General features: G+C 42.4%; 1 protein-coding gene across 1 annotated transcript; it reads left to right on the top strand.

The window, feature by feature from the left end:
• Positions 1–68: 68 nt before the first annotated feature.
• On the top strand, positions 69–19096 carry LOC126189749 (proton-coupled folate transporter-like). The gene is made up of 11 exons (XM_049930966.1): positions 69–75; positions 2827–2946; positions 7625–7903; positions 8081–8255; positions 10162–10348; positions 10450–10597; positions 11578–11679; positions 12193–12330; positions 12618–12701; positions 15068–15224; positions 18888–19096. Exons 2-11 carry the CDS (start codon positions 2847–2849, stop codon positions 18967–18969), a joined length of 1452 nt encoding a protein of 483 aa, XP_049786923.1. The 5' UTR covers positions 69–75; positions 2827–2846; the 3' UTR covers positions 18970–19096.
• The last annotated feature ends 3121 nt before the right edge of the window (positions 19097–22217 follow it).

Here is a 22217-nt window from a genome sequence, read left to right on the forward strand (position 1 = left end):
CGGTTATCGCTGTATTTAAAGCACATCTGCAGTCGAAGAGAGCAAGTCTTGCAGGTACGACCAGCCACGACACAGGTGAGATATTCTGCTGTAAGCCTCTGTCTGTACTGACGAGCGGTACTGCAGTGTAGTGTAATTTAAGTGTTGCAGTAAATCTATCGTAAATGTTAAATCGAGTACGTACCCATCATAAGCTTCGTCAGATATATCTTTGCTCTTTTTATGGGTATATTGTACGGAATATGAATGTGTAGTCAATCTAGAAACAGACGGATAGTGGGATGTGTCTTCCGACATCCAGTGTCTCACTGTAAAATATCTCATAACACCACTCGGATGTTCATTGAAGAAAACAAGTAATTGCGAAGAACATCGTGTATTACCAACAAGCTCGGTAAAATATTCCCGTCACGCAAAGGCCATTCTCAGTCCCTGTTCAAGATAATTTATTATAGTATTGATTGTGAGTGTTTTTATTTCACCATCAATAAACACACATCACACCTGAGGCCACAGAATAGGTTTAGTGCGTAAAATTACGCATTAAACACAAACTTTTGAGAGAGATTGGTTTCTGAAATTTCACTTGTATTTCATTTTCTCTCTTGCCTGTCATTTCAAATTTTTTTACATCTGCGCTATTCACATATAACTAAACAACATTAGGAAAATCTACTCAACTCTTTTCTCACGAATCAGTAACGTCTACTGAACTTGCTTCATAGATATCTCCCTCATACTTGCAACATTGCTGAGTCCTTTGCAGGCAATATCTATGAACGGAAAGTTGGACACCTGTTTCAATCACAAATGATTGAACATAATCAATCAGTTACCATTCGTGCTCATTGTCATTCCAGTGCTCAAATAGTTGTCAACTCACAGGTTATGAAGAAAGAAATTGTGTCTTGTAGAACCAATTATCATTTCATATTTCACCAGAGTTATCACTTACCTTCTCAAGTACAATAGAAATTTTCAGTAATAAGCTATTTCTGTTTTTTATCAATCTATCGTCAGCTCAGTTAATTAGATTAGATTAGATTTACTTTCATTCCAATTGATCCTTAGTGAGGAGGTCCTCCAGGATGTGGAATTTCTTCCACTATGCCAACATTACGTCTACCGATTGAACTTGACTGGCATGCTACGTCAAATACCATAACATTATTGACTTTATTTCATAATAATTTCTGATGTTTTCATAAACGGAGGCGTCATTTACCAAACGGTAAGGTTAAACTAACATTTCATTCCAAATCATCACGAGGAAGCGTCAATAATGTAATCTCTTCACTTTCCTAATCAGTTTCTGAAGACACTTCAGAGTCCATTGATGATTCTCGTTTCATAAGTCTCTATCCACCCTGTCTTGTCACAGAGTTGCCGGATCATGAAATATATTAGCAACACTCGAAGTAGAACGAATTTTCATAGGTGCGCTTTATCGAGATATCTATGATTAGCATTTCGTCTAATACACTTAATCTCTTTGAAAGCATAAAAAATTGCGGATTTTGAGATACCGATATATCGTAAATTGATCCGTAACATCTAACCTTACTGGTGATCACATATAAGATATCAATATGAAAGAATCACCATGTCTTCAATGCTTGCGTCTGTGGGTCTGATTCGTTGTTTACGTGAAATTTCCCTTGGTACCTTCCATCGTCGTTTTGTCTTGTAGTGAAGCAAGATCTTTGGAATTCCATTTTCCTTCTTTCGCTCAAATGTTCTTTCCATTTTAGTTCATTGATCTGTGTCTTATTACTCATTCTGGAAATGTTAAGTTCCTTCCATACATCACTAGTACTTTTTTGTAGAGCACCACGTACTGCAAAAATCTTATCTCAGCAAATTCCCTCTTTTTTGGAGGGAATATAACAAATATTCCGACTGAATCTCTTCAAGAAGATATTCAGTCTATTAGTAACAAGCTAAAATGTATAACACCATTATACCGTAAAAACTTTAAAGAAAAACTGAAATTCGATGATACCCTTATATCGCCAGTTAACAACACGTATTGTACTGAAATAAACAGACTCAACGAGGTTTAGATATTAGACTGTGTCATCTTGCACCATGATAATCTAAACTTTACATAAATCATGCACTGATGAATGTAAGTTGCTGTAGTGGTCCAAACGGTGGTTTATTATATTACTCATTAATGATATCTAAAAACCTTGAAAAATTTTGTTAAAACTGACTTTGGCACTGAAGCCGAGAGATATACTCGTATAAAAGGAAGATTTAGATATCTCCACAGAAACTTATAAACCTTTGTTAATCTGTTTGACTGATACAAAGATATTTTTGGAGAAAATATTTAGAGTATTATAATAATAGTAGGATAGTAATAATAAAAAACGTAATAGCAGCGTAACTCGCATTTCTTTGCCAGAAAAATTCTACCAATTAGGAACGCTGCCGAAATTATAGTGGACCAATTAGTGACGAAAATTACCATGATAAAGTACCGTTAACATTACCAATTGAAACGCTGAATGATTCAAGAAGACTTTTTCCCTGTCTTGAACGCACCTTATCGTTTTTTATCTTTCCATCCACGTAGACTACATTTTCCAAAAACACTGAAGATTTTCTTGTGTTACTAAGAAGAAAGTGATGTTTAATTTTTATTGCAGTTCACGAAGTGATTATGTGTGTTCACATAGGACGAAATACAATTACCCTACCCACGGTTGATTCACGCATGTATTATCACGCATCTTTATCCCGTAATCGTGATTGGCACCACGCCAGAAATCACTTCGTTGAAAGTCATGTTGCATTCATATTTTTCTTATTGCTTTTCAGAGTGCTTGATAACAGCTACGATGGAATCTACGGTTGACGTCGCAGCTCCGAAAGAAGCGATGTCTGATGAGAAGAGAAGCGTGGAGGATGAGCCTGCAGAAGTCTCTCCAGCGCCCGCAGGTGAGTGTGTGTCCAGGCGTGCGACGCGGTCTGCGTTCACACCTCGGTGGGAGGGGAGGGACAGAGGTGTCGCCCCTCCTAGCTCCAGGTGTAACAGTCACTCACAAACAGACGTTGGCGGGACTCTTTCGGTGGTCTTCACAGCTGTTCGGGAATGGAGTGTTGATTTTGAGACGAGCCCTATGTCAAAGTTCAGTACATGAGAATAGACCTCCTCTCGACTACCACAGCTCCCTGCCACCCTGGACTGCAGGTACACGTCCGCGAAACAACGGGGACATTAGTTCCTGGCAGCTCATGAATTAAGTCTACTATCGGGTCACACAGACTACCGCCTCCCAGTTTAATTGGCTCTTCTTGTGATATGAAAAGCAGTGAAATCATTCATCCAGATTTAAAGCAATTCTCTCAGTGCTCAGGTTTCACTATGCTGCAAATCACAAACGAAAACAGGAGACCTGTAAGTTCACACATGGTAAAATGTTCATCAAACTGTCTCTAAACTGCACTTTCCAGAACAATGTAGTATAGTTTGCACTGAAAAGCACATCGACTAAAAACTGAATCAAGGCATCTGCTTCGGATAGTATGTAAGTCAACGAAGGATACAAGTTATGAAACTTGGAGCACTTTTCACTAGTTGCAGGGGCAAGAGTATGCATTCTTGACTGAACTGGATTTGTAACATAAGCCAGTACAGCCTTGCAGTGCTGGTACTGCGAACGGCTGTTAGCGGGAACAAACTACAGTCATTATTTTTCCCTGGGGCATGCACCTCTAGTGTATGAGTAAATGAAGACTGTATCCACTTGGGTAAAATATTTCAAAGATAAAATAGTCCCCTTTCAGATCTCCGAGTAGGTAGTACTCAGGAGGATGCCGTCATAAGGAAAAACAAAACCGATATTCTACGTGTCGGAGAGTGGAATCCTACATCCCTTAGTAGGGAAGACTGGTTATAAAATTTAAAAAGGGAAATTGGTAGAATGAAGCTAGATACAATGGAAATTAATATAGTCCGGTTGCAGGAGAAACAGAACTTTTAGTTTAGTGAGTACAGGGTTCTAAATAGAAAATCAAATGAAGGGGTAATAAAATAGGAATCCCAGTAAGTTACTATGTCACAGCCAATATAGATATGAAGTCCACACCCAGCACCGTAATGCAAGATTATATGCCATCTAGCTCGGCAGATGATGAAAAGATAGATTAGTCACGTAGTTAATGTAGAGGAATATTCAGTTGTGATGAGGGACTGGAATCCGACAGTAGGAAAAGGAAGAGAAGGAAAAATAGTAAGAAGATATGGACTAGGGGAAAGGAATTAAAAAGGAAACCATGTGGTAAAATTTTGCACAGTGTATTATTTAATCATCGTTAACACTTGGTTTACGAATCATCAGTGGAAAAGACATGGAGACTCAGGAAGATTCCAGGTAATTTATGTATTTGTAAGACGGAGATTTAGGAACAGATTAACGGTTAGACATTTCCAGGCGCAGATGTGGACTCTGAATAGTTAATATTTGATACAGAAATACAATTTCAAATATTGAAATTAATTTCTCAAATGAAACACAGCTGTGAGAGATACAGACGTACTACTAAAAGCAGCATATGAAAATTTTTGCCGAAACAAGATTAGAACACGGACTTTGCCTCCCCACTAGAATTATTCTAGAACGCCCTCAGGAGCGACCCAAACTTCCATATGTCACAAAGCTATTTAAATGAATTAAAAATGATGAGAAGAAATAGATAAGTTGTGATATACAGAAGTTTGGGTAGGTCTGGCACGCTTGCTAGCGTAGCCTCAGTCTTAAGGTGAGCAATCGCGATAGGAGGGAAATCCGGGTTCGAACCTTGGTCCAGCAGTAATTCACGTATGTCGCTTTAGCTAGAACATCTATGACTACTGCAGTGAAATTGAATTTAAGAAACAAATTGCACAATTTCTTGATCATTAACTGTAGATCAAAACTGAAGAAATCGTAAAAATGTAGGAAACTAAGGAAGCAGGGCGAGGATAAGTTGAAAGAGCCAAAGATAGTTGAGAGTTTCAGAGTGAACATTAGGCAACGACGGCCTTAAAGAAGGGAAGTAAATCCTGTAGAAGACGAATGGACAGAGATAAAATATTGAAGGCAGAGGAGGATCAAATGGTAAAAGAAAAGGTCTAGTTAAAATCCTTGGATATCACAGGAGACATCGAATTTAATTCATGAAAATATAAAAACGCAGCAAATGAAGCAGGCGAAAGGGAATATAGACGACTAAAACTGAAATTTTCAGACAATGTAAAATGACTAAACACGAATGGCTAGGGGATAAATGCAAGGCTATCAAATATATCGATCTAGGGGAAAGATAGATACAGCCTATAGGATAATTAAAGAGCATTTGCCGAAAATAGAAGCAGCTGAATTAATATCAGGAGCTCAGATCGAAAACCAGTACTAACCAAACAAGGGACAAGTTCGAAGGTATGAGGACTATACAGAGGGACTGTACAACAGAAATGAACTCGAAGGACATGTTATAGAAAGGGAAGAGGACGCAAAAAGAGTTGAAATGGGAGATTTGATTATTGGAGAAGAATTTTACAGAGCTCTGAGAGGCCTAAGTAGAATCAAAGTCCCTGGAAGCAGATAGAATTCAGTCAGAACTACTAATGTCTTTGGGACAGCCAGCCACGTCAAAAATATTCCACCTATTGTGCAAGATGTATGAGGCAGGCGAAATACCATCTGACCGCAATAAGAATGAACTAACTCCAGTTCCAATGAGAGCAAATGATAACAGGTGTAAATATTAGCGAACTATCAGTTTGATAAGTTACGGTTGTAAGATATGGTCACGAATTATTTGAAGAAGTGTAGAGACATTGGTGGAAGCCAGCCTCGGGGAAGATAACTATAGATTCTGTCGAAATATAGGAACATGCGAGGCGATATTAACCCATTGACTTCTCTTCGAGCAAAGATCCAGCAAAGGCAAAATACAGGAAGCTAAAGGCTATTTACAGCTGGTACAAGAACCACAGGGTAGTTATAAGTGAGTCACTGGTTGAGGAGGGGGTGAGACAGGGTCGTGGCCTTTGCCCAATGTTATTCAGCCTGAACATTGAGTTAGCGGTAAAGGAATCCTAAGGGAATTTTTTAGAGGGAATTAAAGTTCAGGCAGAAGCAGCAAAAACACCGAGGAATGCCGATGACGTTGTAATTCTATCAGAGACAGCAAAAAACTTGGAAAAGCAATTCAATGGAATTGACAGTGTCTTGAAAAAAAAAAGTATAAGATGACCATCAATAAAAGAAAAATAAGGGTAACCGAATGTGGTCAAACTAAATCAGACGATGCTGAAGACATTAGGCAAGAAAGGAAACACTAAAAGTAGTAGGAGTGTTGCTATTTGGGCAGTAAAATAACTGATGACGGCTGAAGTAGGGAGGATATAAAAAGTAGACTGGGAGATGCGAGGAAAGAGTTTCAGAAGAAGATAACTTTGTTAACAGTGATTGTACTCGTAAATTAAAATGTTGGGATGTCTTTGATGGAGGTATTTATCTGGAGTAGCCATGTGTGGAAGTGAAACGTGGATAATAAACAGTTGCGAGCAGAAGATATTAGAAGCTTTTCAGATGTGGTGCTACAGACGAATGATGAAGATTCGATGAGTAGATCGTGTATGTAATGAGGAGGACTGAACAGAACTGGGGAGAAAAGAAATTTGTGCCATAGTCTGACTAAGGAACGGGGTCATTTGATACGGAGTATTCTGAGACATCAATAGATCACCAGTTTAGTATTGGAGGACAGTGTGTTTGTATGTGAGAGAAGGGGGGGGGGGCGGCGGAGGGGGAATTTGCGATGGGGCCCAAGACATGAACACAGTCAGCAGGCTGAAAAGGACGTAAATTGCATAGGTTATTCTGATATGAGAAGGCTTACACAGGATTGAGTAGCATTGAGAGCTCCATCAAACGAGTATTTGGACTGAAGACCACAACAACAACAGAAAGCAGCACTTTGAAATGAAAGCCTTTACTAAGCAGATATTAATACTGTGGGTAGTCACAAAGTTGTAGTAATCATCTTGAAGAAATCAAGCTGTTACACCTTCTCAACACATTCACGCTGCAGTGCGACATATTTTACGCAAATATGATTGACTTGGTGGAGGCTTTGGTTGGTGAAGCCTGTATTTTGGCCGTCAGGAACCGTTACACCTTAAAAACCACCTCTTCGTCAGCAATGCTTTCTTCTTCCGAGGTAACAGGAAGACTTTGCTGAATGCCATGTCAGGAGAATTTGAGGTAGAGGTCAAATTCATAATTCCAGACAATCAGCATGTGTGTCCGTGTGCGGTGCAAACTTAGTTCGGGCTTGGCTGTGCGCCCTAACACTCTCTTTGACGGTTTCCCGAAATGCTTCGTCTTCACGGCCTCCCGTAAAATAGCCAGGAGATTTCGGAAGTACCCTCTGTGACGGTTTATCCTTTACATACGTAATCTGTCATCCCACCGTGGCAGTCCCCAAAACACTCGGCATCACTTTTGACGATCATAGTTGGGTCTCTACCTCTCTCAATGGTGACGAAGCCACAAGTCTCTTTAATTCCTTGTCTCGGGGTCACGGTTATATACTCATCAATTAAGGCAAGTGCATCGTGTTGCAGTGAAGTGGTGGCGCATCCGCCCGACGGTGGAGCCATTGGTGGTGCTGTTCATGTTCTCCTACATGACGACACACTCGGTGGTCAGCGGGCTCTTCCTGGATCGCGTGTGCGGTTCCAGCGACCCCAACGTGTGCACCAACGACGATCGCGCCTACTCCAGCACGCTCACCACCTGGAAAGGCATCATCGAGGCAGTCGTGCCAGCCGCTGTGTCACTCTTCATTGGCAGCTGGAGCGACAAGTTTGGACGGCGTCCCATCTTCATCTGGTCCTTTGCCGGTATGTCCAGAGCAGTTGACTCTCACTATTCAACCATGTTTTACAAAGTGGCATTACTTCACAGTTTACGCCCACTGCAGTCACTAAGACATTGAGAGCTGTCATGAATAATCTAACCCTGAACAACGTCACGCTAATGATTGCGAGCGATTCTAAAAATCGTCCCCTTTCTTTCAGGGAACGCCATTAGCTATGGCTTGTTCTCTGGGCTGTCTGCGATTCCAGACCTAGAGGCAGAGTGGTTGCTGATGCCGTCCATAGTGGCCACCTTCAGTGGCGGCATGATGAACCTCATGGCTGTTGCCAACGTCTACATTGCTGACGTCAGCCCTGTGGGGCAGAAGGAGCTCAGGTAGGTACTCAATGTTTAATACCTGTTATACTCATTCAGATGAGGCTATAAGTGGAGTGTGTGCAACTTGAGATCGAATTAATTTTCTTCTTCTATGTCAGTGTCACCGTACTCAAAAAGACCACTGACAACCTATACTTAGAGGAATACATTAGTTGTATCTAGGCATGATGATATTCTACTCTAGCTTAATTAGGAGGTTGATAATGTTGAATAGATGTCTTCGAGATTTCTCTTTGCTCATAGGCCAGGAATAGAAACTAAACTAAGGTATTAGTTCATAAGTAAGCACTTTACAGAGAAGCAAAGAATATTTACGTAGATACGATTTCATTCATTCCTAATCGCGAAATTTCTAACAGGAAAACTCTCTCCTGACGCTGTTTTCAGCGATGTATGTAAGTCGCTCCTAGCGTGACGTGTCCTCTATTGACATCAGCAGGAGAGTTCCCCTTTTCACTCCGAGGCTTAAGGCATCTGCCTGTGTGCTTCCTGCAAAGAATCCCCGAGCCCGTTACAAAAATAATGCCTCCCACTACACGGGTCATGAAGTTGCCAGTCAATGGCCTGCAGCTTATACTACGAAGAGAACACTGTTTCAGAGCAGTCTAAATCTCCTCCTTCGATTGAGTCAACTTCACTTCTCTGCTTTCTGGGAGGAAACGTGGCTCGCTGCCTCTCGTAAGAAGATCTGCGATGGGCCAACTCGCATCCGCCGTTTGTGACCTCTGCGCATTGCTTTGCACCAAAAGCATGTGTCTCTCTCTTGGAAGATCCTATCGCTCCTCACAGCCATCTTCCAGCAGCTGGCTGTTTCCCCTATTTGTTTGGCGGCATTAGTGCGTCTCGCGTTCACTCATCAGCCTCGCCATGGGGAGGCCGCCATCAGGGCTGTAAAATCACTGCCTCTGCTCTGTTCCCTTTAGAGCAGTCAAACACCCATCTCAGTTGAACACGACGGCGACTTTTCTAACCAGCCTTCTGCCAAACACTGCTGTCACAGGAAGGCGAAACATTCACGGCACCCTGCCGCCAGCATCCAGATCAAAGTAACTCCCAGGCGTACAATGCTACAGCAAATGTCAATACTTGGTGTTATCCAGTGTCAATCAAAGAAATGATCAATTACCTAGGCACCCATCGCTAATGGTAATCTCATATCTAATAAAATATGCAAGCGAACTGGTGTAATATTACACATATGGAGACAAAATGTAGCTGACTTACACTTGTAAAACAAATATTATACCATAAAGCTACAATATTTGACTCTTCTGACATGAATGGCTGACAATTATCTGTAGTCTCTTGGTTTGGCAATGTCGATGGAAGCCGACTGATTTAGAAATTATTTATCTAAAGTCCAGTATATTGGATTAAGTCTATGGAACTAATCTCCCATTATTAAACCGAAACATTCTCTATGAATCGCCTGGAGACACTATGGTCGTATTGTCATAATAATGTCAAAGTCAGCGTTAGTTGCTCATCAATGTAATTGAGTACTATGTAGCATCTTAGGCTGATTGTAAGCAAATGCACGTAACGACACAAGTATGGCATAAAAGCACCGTGAAGTCTGATTTGATAAACAAACGGAACTGATGATCATACTGATCAGATTGAGAACCGGCTTCAGTAGTAAATTTATCACACACTATTTCTCGGACACGACTCGACAAACCAGATGGCTTGAAGCAAACTAGTCGTGGTAATAAAAATATCATTTACAACGGAAGTGGCGTGCAACCGTGTTAACTTCGACCTCATGCGAATACAGACCATAGCAGTGGCACAGGCGGAATTGTGATCAAAATGTAATGGGCCGGAAACCGGCATTCCATCACAGAGCTAGCAGAGCCTTTTGAGTGGATCTCTTCTGACATCGAGGATGTGCTGCTTGCAGACTGGGCATCCTGGACGCCTCCATGTACGTGGCCCAGATGGTGGCGTCAGGGGTGTCCTCGCCGCTGTACTCGGCCCTCAACTACCACGGGATCTTCGCGCTGGCCGCCGGCCTCATGCTGCTGTGTCTTCTCTACTCCATCTTCCTGCTGCCGGAGACCACTGCGCCCTACACGCCGCCTCAAGACGTGAGTTGCTGGCCTCGAGATGAACCGAGCTCCCACTGTAAGTCATGCGAAATTGCAACAGGTTTAACGAAAACTGACGTAATCGTGTCTCGTGTGCTCAGGAGAGCTGCGGCTGCTGCAAGGGGATCTTCCGCCCCCAGCTGGTGCGCGACGCGCTCAAGACGTCCCTGATGAAGCGGCCTCACCACGGCCGCTCAGCCATCCTCATCGTCATCTTCGTGGTCGTCACTGGTGTCCTCATCTCCCAAGGTACGGCCAGTCTACGCATTCGCCATCGAAAGAAACCTACGAACCTGTTTTTGTTAGAGTAATATTGGTTCTGAAAGCGAAAAAAATGGCTCTGAGCACTATGGGACTCAACTTCTGGTGTCATCAGTCTCCTAGAACTTAGAACTACTTAAACCTAACTAACCTAAGGACATCACACACATCCATGCCCGAGGCAGGATTCGAACATGCGACCGTAGTAGCAGCGCGGTTCCGGACTGAAGCGCCTAGAACCGCTCGGCCACTTCGGCCGGCTGAAAGCGAAAAACATCGAAGACAATTTCCATATGGCTTTTCAGTTAATTTTTCCAGATAATTTCAAGCTCGATTCAGCAGATACGCACCAAGTCTACCTTATTACTGAAAATTGTTCGGAACGTTAAGCTATTTAACACGTACTCCCTACATAGATGTCTACAAGGTCGCAACGCTAAAGTTCTTCTTCACAAGGGAATAACGTTTAGGGAATATAGTATTTCGTGATAGCGATCGTCAAGCAGTCGGAAAAAATGAAGAAAGTAGCGTTCTTTGTAATAAAATTCCTTAAGATCGTCTCGAATCAAGTCACTGGACCCTCTTCTTCTGAAGGATGTAGCACTTCCCTAACTATGCTTACTGTAATGTCGTTATCTCTTGACGGATAATTTCTTGTGCGCCTCTTCTCTTGCTTTCCATCCATCAGTTTCCAAGGAGTGGTTTATTTTGTTTAACTATGAATTAGTGTAGAATTTAGAGGCAGGTGACTGAACACAATCACTAATTTTTTTCAGTTACTTGCTTTAGTGTTGTTAGCAGGTAAAATAGGTGTTCGAATTATTTACAACATTTTAACATTGCGATTTAATAATATTTCAAGAAAAGATTAATTATGCACAGATGTTTAATGAGCCTAGCCTAGAAACACGTGTAGGAAGCAACATCGTATAAAAAACGTATCGTAATACTGTGTTATATGTTTTCAGGAGAAGGCATAGCCAACTACCAGTTCGTGAACGGAAAATTCCATTGGACGATAGACCAGAACCTTCTGTATGGATTCTTCAACAATGGCACCACTGCTGTAGGTGAGGCACTGCGCATTACTTCTGCTTCCACTTCCTGAAGTATTTGCTATTCATTTAAGAGAAGTGTAAATACAGTTAACATTAAAACTACTTCAGTTGACATAATCGTATATTGATCTGAAAATAGCTTTTTCTCTCACTGTGCTCAAATCCATACGAGGTGCAACTGCAATTGGGCATCCAGCAATTACACGAGAATTTCTTCATTTCCTGTCCAGTTCACAGGTTCTGCTTAGTAATAGTGTCCGGTTTTGTTTTCAACTTAATGAGTATTATTTTATAGTGTCAAGATATGTTGAGTAAAAGTCTTGTGAATTATAAACATATTTCCAGTTTTGTTGCTAATAGCTGTAGAACAGATTGTCTTTCAATAAAATTATAAATATTCGGCGATCTTAGATTTTAGATTCCAATTACGAATACCAGGCAATGATCGACATACATTTACACTGATTCACTCGATCGATGAACAAGTGAGTTACTGTTTCAACACGACACGTACCCTCTTTGCAGGTACCTTGGTGGGCGTGATGGTGTTCGTGCGGTGGCTCAAGTTGGGCGACGGCTGGATAGCCCTCATCACCTTCTCCTGCAAGATCGCTGCCTCCATAATTTTTGCCATATCACCAGAATCCTGGTTTATGTTTCTGGGTAAGTTGTCACCTCTCCCGCGACATTTAATTGGCTATGGCTTGTTGTCATTAACAACAACCACTTTACCGACTCCTAGTCTATATTATTCCAATGTTTACGCCATTAAGCTTCCTCTTCTATGTTGCAAGCTTTATATGTTTTTTACGTTTCTTTGTACCAGTATTATTATACAGAGTATATTCAGAGGAAGCATCGTGCAGCTGTATTCTTCACCATGGCCACCACTCCTCGAGTCCGGCGCTGCAGGTCTCCCGCGAATAAAATGTGTTCTGATTTGTTTGCAGGCGGAGCCATCAGTTGCTTCGGAGCCTTGATCTGGGTTCTGGCCAGGGCGATGCTGACGAGGCTGGTCGCCAAGGACGAGATAGGTGAGTGCAGTTCAGAAACACTCTCCTTTATAGCAGTGGATTACAGTGTACTGTTTAACGTTAGAAGACCATGGCAAGAAGAGCGAAAAACCAGAGAGATGATAACTTTCTATGAATCCGAATCTGGAGCATATGAAGGCTGTTACGGAAACTACAAAGTCTGAACAGACAAATGTAATGCTAGAAACTAGGCCTAGTAGTACCTTGGGAGTTGTAATGAAAGTAAAATGATGATATATTGCCAGACGAATATAGGGTAATATGAACAGCAATAGAAAACAGTATATCAGGATCAGGATTAGGATTTTTTCATTGTAGGAATGTAGGACAACGAAGAAGTTACAGTGAAAAATTCAGCGATAACACTATTCTCATCAAAATCTAAACGGAAAGAATGCGAACGACTACAGTTGAGATATACGTCTCAACATTCACAGCAGAATATGGCGAGATGAAGAGAACACATGAGAGAATTGAAATCGTAACTTAGTATGCAATAATGAGAAGAATTATTAATAACCATAGAGTATTGGAACTATGTAGTACAGGAAAACAGAATTGAGTTATTAGAGAATACGAGCTCCTTAATAAGAAAGAGGCAGGAGAATGGTTCCTTGCATTGTGCCATAAATTCCAGCGAATAATTTGTGCCATAAATTCCAGCGAATAACAGCGAATACGCCATTCGAAAATCTCAGGAGGAGGAGGAGGAGGTGTACTTGCAAAAGCCTAGAAGACGCAAAGAGATACCAGCTGTACTACATCATGATGTGACACAGATTTCAAAATCAGATGTTGTAGTGTAAGGCATACCCAGGAGTAGGCATCGACTCAGATCATAATTTAGTGCGAGGAGAGGCAACACATCTTAAGACAAGAACTCCTCTAGTATCAGACATGTACCTTATTTGGAGAGAGAAATTTCTGTGATGTACTTCTGAAGCGCAGTGTTTTATTGAAGTGAATCGTGATCTGTAGGACAACCGCAAAAGAAGAGATCAAAGCATTTCAGACATAATGCTACAGAAGGATGCAGCATGTCAAGTGTACTAATAAGATAAGACTTAAGGAGGCTCACAGCAGAACCGTCAAAGATTTGCGAAAAACTGTAGCCATCAGGGGCGTATGGATGATAGGATAAGTGCTAGCACATTTTACTAGAGGGCGCCGTAGAGAGTAATAACTGCACTGACAGTCATTGTTGGTAAGATTTACAACAAATAACTGATGATATTGAATGTAAGTGCACCTCTGAAACGAAGACAATGGCACAGAAGAAGATATCATGGAGAGATCCATCAAATCAAAGTCTGATGATGAAAAGTAACATAACGAACAATTCTCTACCGAGAATTAGTTTGCCATAAAAATGTTATCTACAATGACTCAGATTCTCATTTGATATATCGAAAATTTTGAGCAACTATAAATGGAAAAAACGTAAAGCATCTGGAAATGTAAGAAGGAAATCAGCATTTTACGAAGAGGAATCTACTTGGAGTCACGAAGGTGCGAGACAGAAAACACCAGAAACTATGTTAAAAGTACAATTGTGTTCCAGTGAATGAAGAATAGTTTGTACAGAAATTTACACATGGTTAGTTTTTCAATTCGTCTAAAAAACTGTCAAAATATGGCTTCAACCTTCTACTTATTTTTTATAACCGTAATCACAGGGTACTAACACTGAGTAACATAATTCTTGGTAGGGTGCAGTTCATACATTGCATGTATGAAATATTAATATATTAAAATAAATGTAATGGAAGAATGAGGTACCTTCACAAATTACCCTTCGAGGCGTTCTACGGCGTCATGTGTTATTAGTACTCGCTTATCTAATATGCACACCTTGAATGTGACCAAAACGTTGGAAGCTTTTACAGTGTTACACGGCAACATGACTGGTATATAGCCAGGAAACCTTCTTTTCGATATTGGTGTTTCCTTCTCTATTAATGTCGAACACCACTGTTCCATCTATCTTTTCAGATAGATGCCACAGCCAGAACTGATCATAGAAAGATGTAGCGATGAAGGTTCACTCAACTTTTTATCAAAAATTCTGCAAAAATGTCTGAGCCCACTACAGAACAGTAACAGTATTATCATTGTAGGTACTGAACCTTGAAAAATGGCAGACTTTAATTTAAGATAGGGAAAAACCACCACAACACTTTCGGTGTGGAATATGTTAATACAGAAGATTAGGATCTAAGTCTATTCACTGACTGTATCCGATTTCAGTACTACCGAGACTGAGGAACAATTTCCGTATGGTTACTTGTTTGAGGCGCAAGGTGTACATGTGGTTGCAGCGTGGAGAGTCTGATTAGCAGCGCCCCGTCTGTTTCGTGTGTCCACAGGCCAGGTGTTCGCGCTGGCGGTCACTCTGGAGGCGTTGACTCCTCTGGCGGGGCCTCCCATCTACAACGCCGTCTTCAATGCGACCATCGATTACTTCCCTGGAGCCTTCCACCTTTTGTCCGCGGGGATCATGGCACTCGACCTCGCTGTGCTGCTGTGAGTATTCTTACACCAATGTATCCTAGTCTACGATTATGAGATGACAGGAATAACAACATGTCACACTTTCTGTACTACTCACCTCCTGGAACGCTCCGTGAAACGGTGACACTATCAGAGGACGTAACTCCATAGCCCATCTGTATTCGCCAAGTAAGTGGGGACTTAGTTGTCTTCTGTCGAGCTTCTGGTTTGATTGAAAGAAATGTTTACAAACGTAATACTGGGCTGAAATGCAATACTCTTGCACAGTCTTGGTGGACTCCATGTTGGAAGCATTTGTAAGACTCTAGCTTGCAGCGTCATTATTGAACACGATTAGAACAATCATTGAAATGCAGTGTGTGAAAATTAAATTTTGAAGCTGGTTGAACAGCCACAGATATATATTTTTAGTAACAACCGCCTATCTCACGCTTAGCGTTGTGATTCAACTGACAGAGTTAAGTCTCTCATAATTGCAGACGATGCTAAGTTCTTCGCTTGCGTATAACCTTGTTCACAGTTGTGTAAATCTAAATTAGTTTCATTCATTGCGAAAGTCGTTAGAGTGGATAGTAGTACGTAGGGAACTGTGTGTATCTCTACGTGTTGACGACCCTCAATGCTCCGCCAGAAAGCGAAGAGGAACCTTTTAACAAGGAAGTGTATGCGAATACGAACGATGATAAGGTGCGTCAGTCATAGCAGATGAAAGGGAGACTAGTGTTTATCGTCTTGGCTGCACTGGCCAGTAGTAATTTGTTTTTGGTTGCGGTCAACGTTTGCCAGCTGACAGTACTGCGTGAGGTAGCCATGGTTGTCTTCCGCGTTATCTTCTTGTGGTTTACTCTATTTCTAGAGATGATGATGATGACAGTGGCCAGTCTGGGAGCCCGGCCTGCGTGGAGCCCAGCCACCTGGCGCAAGCCTTTTTAGCTGAAACCGCTCAGACGATAGACACCTACAGGAAGACGAGAAGTTCGAAAAAAGTCAAAACATAAATTTGTCTCATGACTAGATCAGGGACAGAGTCTTGAACTAATTGTCAACTTGCAAACTTTAGATTCATTTATCTGTCATGTCAGGTACTAATAGAGTGAGCTAGTCTATGAGACATCGGGGAGGTGTTGCCGAGAAAGGACTACAAATGTCAAATTATACTAAATAGCATCATCTCCTCTAAAAAGTTAAATAATTTTTAGATTTTACTCTGGGATTGGATACTGCTAACGTGGAGTAACGGTACAGTTATGTATAACATGCTCTTTATTCTCTAATTGATACAGGACGAATATATGTCCAAGTTCCCGGTAAAGCAGGCGTGTGTCCTCACATGCAAAAGATACTGAAGTTGCCGAGTGGCATCCTACGATAGAAGGTCTCAAGTATCTTACATCTCTTGTTGCAATTCGGCAACGATTCTTGCAGGCCTTGGAAAACGTGTGTGTTCTTATTTCATCGTGTTCTGTACCTGTTCAGTTGGTGAGAGATCTGGTGATCTTGCTGGTCAGAACAGTTGTTGGACACTAGAAAGGGCACGTTCCGTCACAGTATCCGTATGTGGATGTGCGTTTTACTGCTGAAAAAGCACTCTTGTCCAAGAAACAGCAGGCTGTAAATGTAACGGGTACTGGTTATTTTAGCCTGCAGAAACACGAAATGTGACTGTCAGTTATAACTGACCCACACACGCCACAAATCCTGGGATGGAACCTGTGTGTCGTGGACCAATCCACTCCTATATACTCAGGTCACCAGATCCACGTCATACACGTGTATGTCCAACACTCGTCGACAGAGCCCACGTCATTCAGTGAAGACAACAGAGCGCCATACCAGCCATGCTGTCCATGCATCAGCACGGCTTTAGAAAGTATCGCTCCTGCGAAACGCAACTCGCCCTTTTTTCACATGATATCTTGCGAACCATGGATGAAGGGTATCAGACGGATGCCATATTCCTTGACTTCCGAAAAGCGTTTGACTCGGTGCCCCACTGCAGAAACACGAAATGTGACTGTCAGTTATAACTGACCCACACACGCCACAAATCCTGGGATGGAACCTGTGTGTCGTGGACCAATGCGTTACGAGCATATGGGATTGGTTCCCAAGTATGTGAGTGGCTCGAAGACTTCATAAGTAATACGTTGTCCTCGATTATGAGTGTCCATCGGAGGTAAGGGTATCATCTGCAGTCCCCCAGGGAAGTGCGGTAGGTCCGCTGTTGTTTTCTATCTACGTAAATAATCTTTTGGATAGGGTGGATAGCAATGTGCGGCTGTTTGCTGATGATGCTGTGGTGTACGGGAAGGTGCCGTCGTTGAGTGACTGTAGGAGGATACAAGATGACTTAGACAGGATTTGTGATTGGCGTAAAGAATGGCAGCTAACTCTAAATATAGATAAACGTAAATTAATGCAAAATAGGAAAAAGAATCCCGTAATGTTTGAATACTCCATTAGTAGTGTAGCGCTTGACACAGTCTCGTCGATTAAATATTTGGGCGTAACATTGCAGAGCGATATGAAGTGGGACAAGCGTGTAATGGCAGTTGTGGCGAAGGCGGATAGTCGTCTTCGGTTCATTGGTAGAATTTTGGGAAGATGTGGTTCATCTGTAAAGGAGACCGCTTATAAAACACTAATACGACCTATTCTTGAGTATTGCTCGAGCGTTTGGGATCCGTATCAGGTCGGATTGAGGGAGGACATAGAAGCAAGTCAGAGGCGGGCTGCTAGATTTGTTACTGGTAGGTTTGATCATCACGCGAGTGTTACGGAAATGCTTCAGGAACTCGGTTGGGAATCTCTAGAGGAAAGGACGCGTTCTTTTCGTGGATCGCTACTGAGGAAACTTAGAGAACCAGCATTTGAGGCTGACTGCAGTACAATTTTACTGCCGCCAACTTACATTACGCGGAAAGACCACAAAGAGAAGATAAGAGAGATTAGTGCTCGTACAGAGGCATATAGGCAGTCATTTTTCCCTCGTTCTGTTTGGGAGTGGAACAGGGAGAGAAGATGCTAGTTGTGGTACGAGGTACCCTCCGCGGAGTATGTATGTAGATGTAGATGAACTCTCTCATGACTCTGGAGTAGCTACGCTCGGCGTTGGCATTGTGCCAGTGGTAGACATAATTCTACTGCAAACTGTCGTTTCCCACTTGTTTCTCGTGTCACATCAAGTGCAACAGGTGCCCTTATTTCATCCTTGGATGGTGTTCAGTCGGCCATAGCTGCTCGCACAATCCGTCGATCCTGAAGAACGTCCAGAGCCTGGTCAACAGGTGTTGGGATGTTCCAAAGACCACAGTTGAAAACAACTACACACCAGCGTTCAATTGTTCCCACCATTGAGGCAATCCATAGATACGTCCATTCAGCTTCCCGTAGGCCCACAATGAGACTGCAAATGGGTGAAGCTGTACTCGTTGGCGGCGTATGTTTCTACCCTAGACCTCAGCACAGTTGCTGCCTGCAGAGTCGAAACATAGGGCGCACGAACAGCCCTCCTGAGCTCCATACGATCGACGATGACCGCGACAGATGTGTCAGTAATATTATAACTCCGTCAGTATGCATGCTCGTAATATACCTTGGTGCCTGTGAATAGTCCTTGAGCGTGTTGCATAGATGCAGTGGATACGAGATTTTAGCGTCTACTTTTTGCTGCAGGTTTGCTGTTTACCTGAACCGCGGAGCGAAGAAGGAGGGGCAGCAGCGGCGGGAGGAGGAGGCGACCCCGTCGCCCGCGTGAGGATCGCGGCCTACTGCCAGCGCCCGCCTCTCTGCCTGCGGCCTCCTGAATCTCGCGCCCTGTTCCTGTGCGGCGCACTCACGGCAGGCTCTCTTCGTTGCTAGGAGACCACAGCTGGGACGACCGTGCTTGCTGTGCAGTGACGCTGCTGGGCCGGCTTACTCGCTGGCTGCCCGAGTGCGACGTGGCAGAGCAATAACCTCTCTGTCGTTCTGTTGCGTCACAGGCTAACACTCACTTATCCACTGAACGTTTCAGTTTATGTATGTGTGTATTTATAACTATAATTTCTTGTACATATAATCATAATTGTACGTCAGTTACGAATATCTATTTCTTTTTATACAATTATTATTCAGTACAAATGTATATCACTTAAATATTCAAACCCATTTTAAGACCGACTGGTTATTTATTACATAAATCGATAGATACAACGCCAATTTTTATAGAGATTTACGATTGTACATATTTGTAGAGTATGCATAAAATACATGTGACACCTGTATAAATACATCGTTTGATAAAGCTTTTATAAAATATTGCAAAGTTTTTACTATTTTCTTTTCATAAAAAACCATTTCATACATAAGAAAGAATTTAGAAATCAGTATTTGCATTAACAGATCATCTCTGTCTTTCAAATTTATCATACAATAAATTTGTTCCCCCATTGAAAATCATACATTACAATCCAGATCTGCGCTACTCTGCTAGTCTCCAAAATCAGCACGTGTTCTTCTCATTTATGTCACAAACAGTAGAAAAATTCATAAAACGGCAATTCGTAATTTTTAATACTGTGCAGAAATAATTAATCCTTAACGTGAGAGTACTGACTTACAAATCAAGTGGCACTCTTTCGAGGTTTCTCCGATGTCACAAAACACTTTACAATCGAAGAAAGATCAGCAACATTACTGTCGGACGAGAACTCTCGGTCCCGCACATGTCCTACACATGTCGATGTGTATTAGTAACGCGCAAGCGCATCCGCGGTAACATCACAGTATTAGTCTTCCTTAACATAGCGTAATACTCGTAACATGCACTTAGTATTAGTAACAGAAATCTAGAAGAAACGGAAAATAAACAACAGCGAAATATTAAATCCACAAAGGAATATACGACGCGAGATAGCCGACGCGCCAGTGATTGTAGCCTATTCATTGCCCTAAAGTACTCTTAATTGAGAGCTTACTGCAAGATTCCCAATGTGGGATAGTCTGGGCAAAAGAACCCATTAAGGTATATCACACACGGTAATAGGCTGGTTTTATAGACCACCTGTGTCAGTGACTGTAGTAGTACCAACGCATTTCAGAGTTCACCTGCAGAATACCATGAATAAGTTTCCTGATCATGCTGTTGTAATGGAGGTGGTGGTGGTGCTGGTGCTGGTGGGGTGGGGGGGTGGGGGGGGGAGGCTACACATCGACATCTATATAATGCGAGAATCACGCAGTAAAAACTGGTGCCGCAGAAACGAATTCCAGTATAATAATAATTTTGAATGTCTTGTCTGAGAATTACTTGGAGCAGATAAGGCAATGTCTTAGACTTCGTAACAACTAACACACCCGAACTCTTCTAGTCAGTTAACGTCGAGTAGGCAGCCATCTGTGATAGCATCAGTGATTATGAGTATTACAAGAAATGTTAAGAAACGTAGGAAAAAGTTTGGTTGGCAAGCGTGACAAGAGACAATTTACAGAGTACCGTATCTAAGCAGTCAACATCCTATAGGCAGCTCTCAGAACGAAGATGAGGAAGACAAAGTGTAAAGTTCAAAAGCATTCTGGCAGTGTGCTGTTAGTGAATCCGTTTTATGTGAACGACACCAATTATAGTGCGGCACTGACGGAGTAACGCCAACTGAAAGGTCTGAGAAGAGGCCCGGTTTAAAGAACACGATACCGAAATTCGAAAACACTGGTGAAATTGGTGTGGCACCTGGAAGGTGAAGGCTCCCTACCCCAGTTGGAGTAGCTGTAACTGACGATGCAGTACGTTCCCCAATTGTCCTAGGACTCGTACGGTGTCAAGAATTGTACATCCGATAGTCAACAGTACGGAAAATTTTGCGGTGCAGCAACTGAACCCTCATAATCCGCAGCAAAGTTTTGAATTTGATTTTCGGTTTCTGGCAAGCATCGATGTTGATGACATGTGGCTGGGCAATATTGTATGGAGTGGCGAGGTATATTTTACACTATAGGTTGCCGTGAAAACCCAGAACTGCCGAATTTGAATTCTGTTCAACGGCGTATTACGCACGAAGAGCCATTGCAGTAGGTGAATGTGACTGTGTGGTGTGGATTTACGAGCACCTCTATTATCGGTCCTTTCGTCTTTGAATAAAATACACCAGAGGCCTTTTCAGATGTGCCGTAACGTCTGCAGGTTATCGAGATCTCCTTGTACGGTATGCAGTTCCTACTTTGCTTTGGAAGAGCGCAGCTTTGAGGAAACCACTGTTTTCGTGCAAGATGCGCTACCATCTCAAGGCGCTCGCCCAGTGAAAGATTTGCTTAATGCAACCGTCCGCGCTTCGGAGGCTTTTCCAGATGCACCGCCTGCAAGATCACCTGACGTCCATGTGACTTCGGTCTGTACCTCATCTGACGGCCGTTACAGACAGTAACGCGTTGCTGAGATTCCACCAAAACTGTTGCGAGCAACTGTTGATCACGCCGATCTGCGGATGCAGTATCGCGCCGATATTTCCGGTGCTCATAATGAACGAATTGTGTAAGCGGCGGTTAATAATTAAACCAATATTATGGCTTTCTCACTCACTTCTTTGATCTTTCAGACCACTCTCCCTTCCTAATCCGTATGGAAACGTTTCTATACGTCTTTCTTGCATTCACAGCGCCAGATTTGCACTTGGCGTCAAAATTGTGTTCAAATGGCTCTGAGCAGTATGGGACTTATCGTCTGAGGTCGTCAGTCCCCTAGAACTTAGAACTACTTAAACCTAACTAGCCTAAGGACATAACACACATCCATGCCCGAGGCAGGATTCGAACCTGCGACCGTAGCGGTCGCGCGGTTCCAGACTGAAGCGCCTAGAACCGCTCGGCCACCCCGGCCGGCGTCAAAATTGGGACTAATGTTTTTCCTAGTGTAAATCGGTTAGACATTAACGCATTAAAATACTTACCAAGTTTCGCTACCATGCGATAATTACAGTCCACACAGGGCCTCTGTGAGTAACTGCACTTTAATTATAACCACCCGGTATG

This window comes from Schistocerca cancellata, chromosome 1 (assembly GCF_023864275.1).
Source record: "Schistocerca cancellata isolate TAMUIC-IGC-003103 chromosome 1, iqSchCanc2.1, whole genome shotgun sequence".
NCBI classification, from domain to species: Eukaryota; Metazoa; Arthropoda; class Insecta; order Orthoptera; family Acrididae; genus Schistocerca; species Schistocerca cancellata.

Coding starts and splice junctions, on each gene's coding strand:
- LOC126189749 (XM_049930966.1), top strand. CDS start 2,847: ATGGAATCTACGGTTGACGTCGCAGCTCCGAAAGAAGCGATGTCTGAT. Junction 2,947..7,624: donor AGTCTCTCCAGCGCCCGCAG/GTGAGTGTGTGT, acceptor ATCGTGTTGCAG/TGAAGTGGTGGCGCATCCGC. Junction 15,225..18,887: donor CTCGACCTCGCTGTGCTGCT/GTGAGTATTCTT, acceptor TTTTTGCTGCAG/GTTTGCTGTTTACCTGAACC.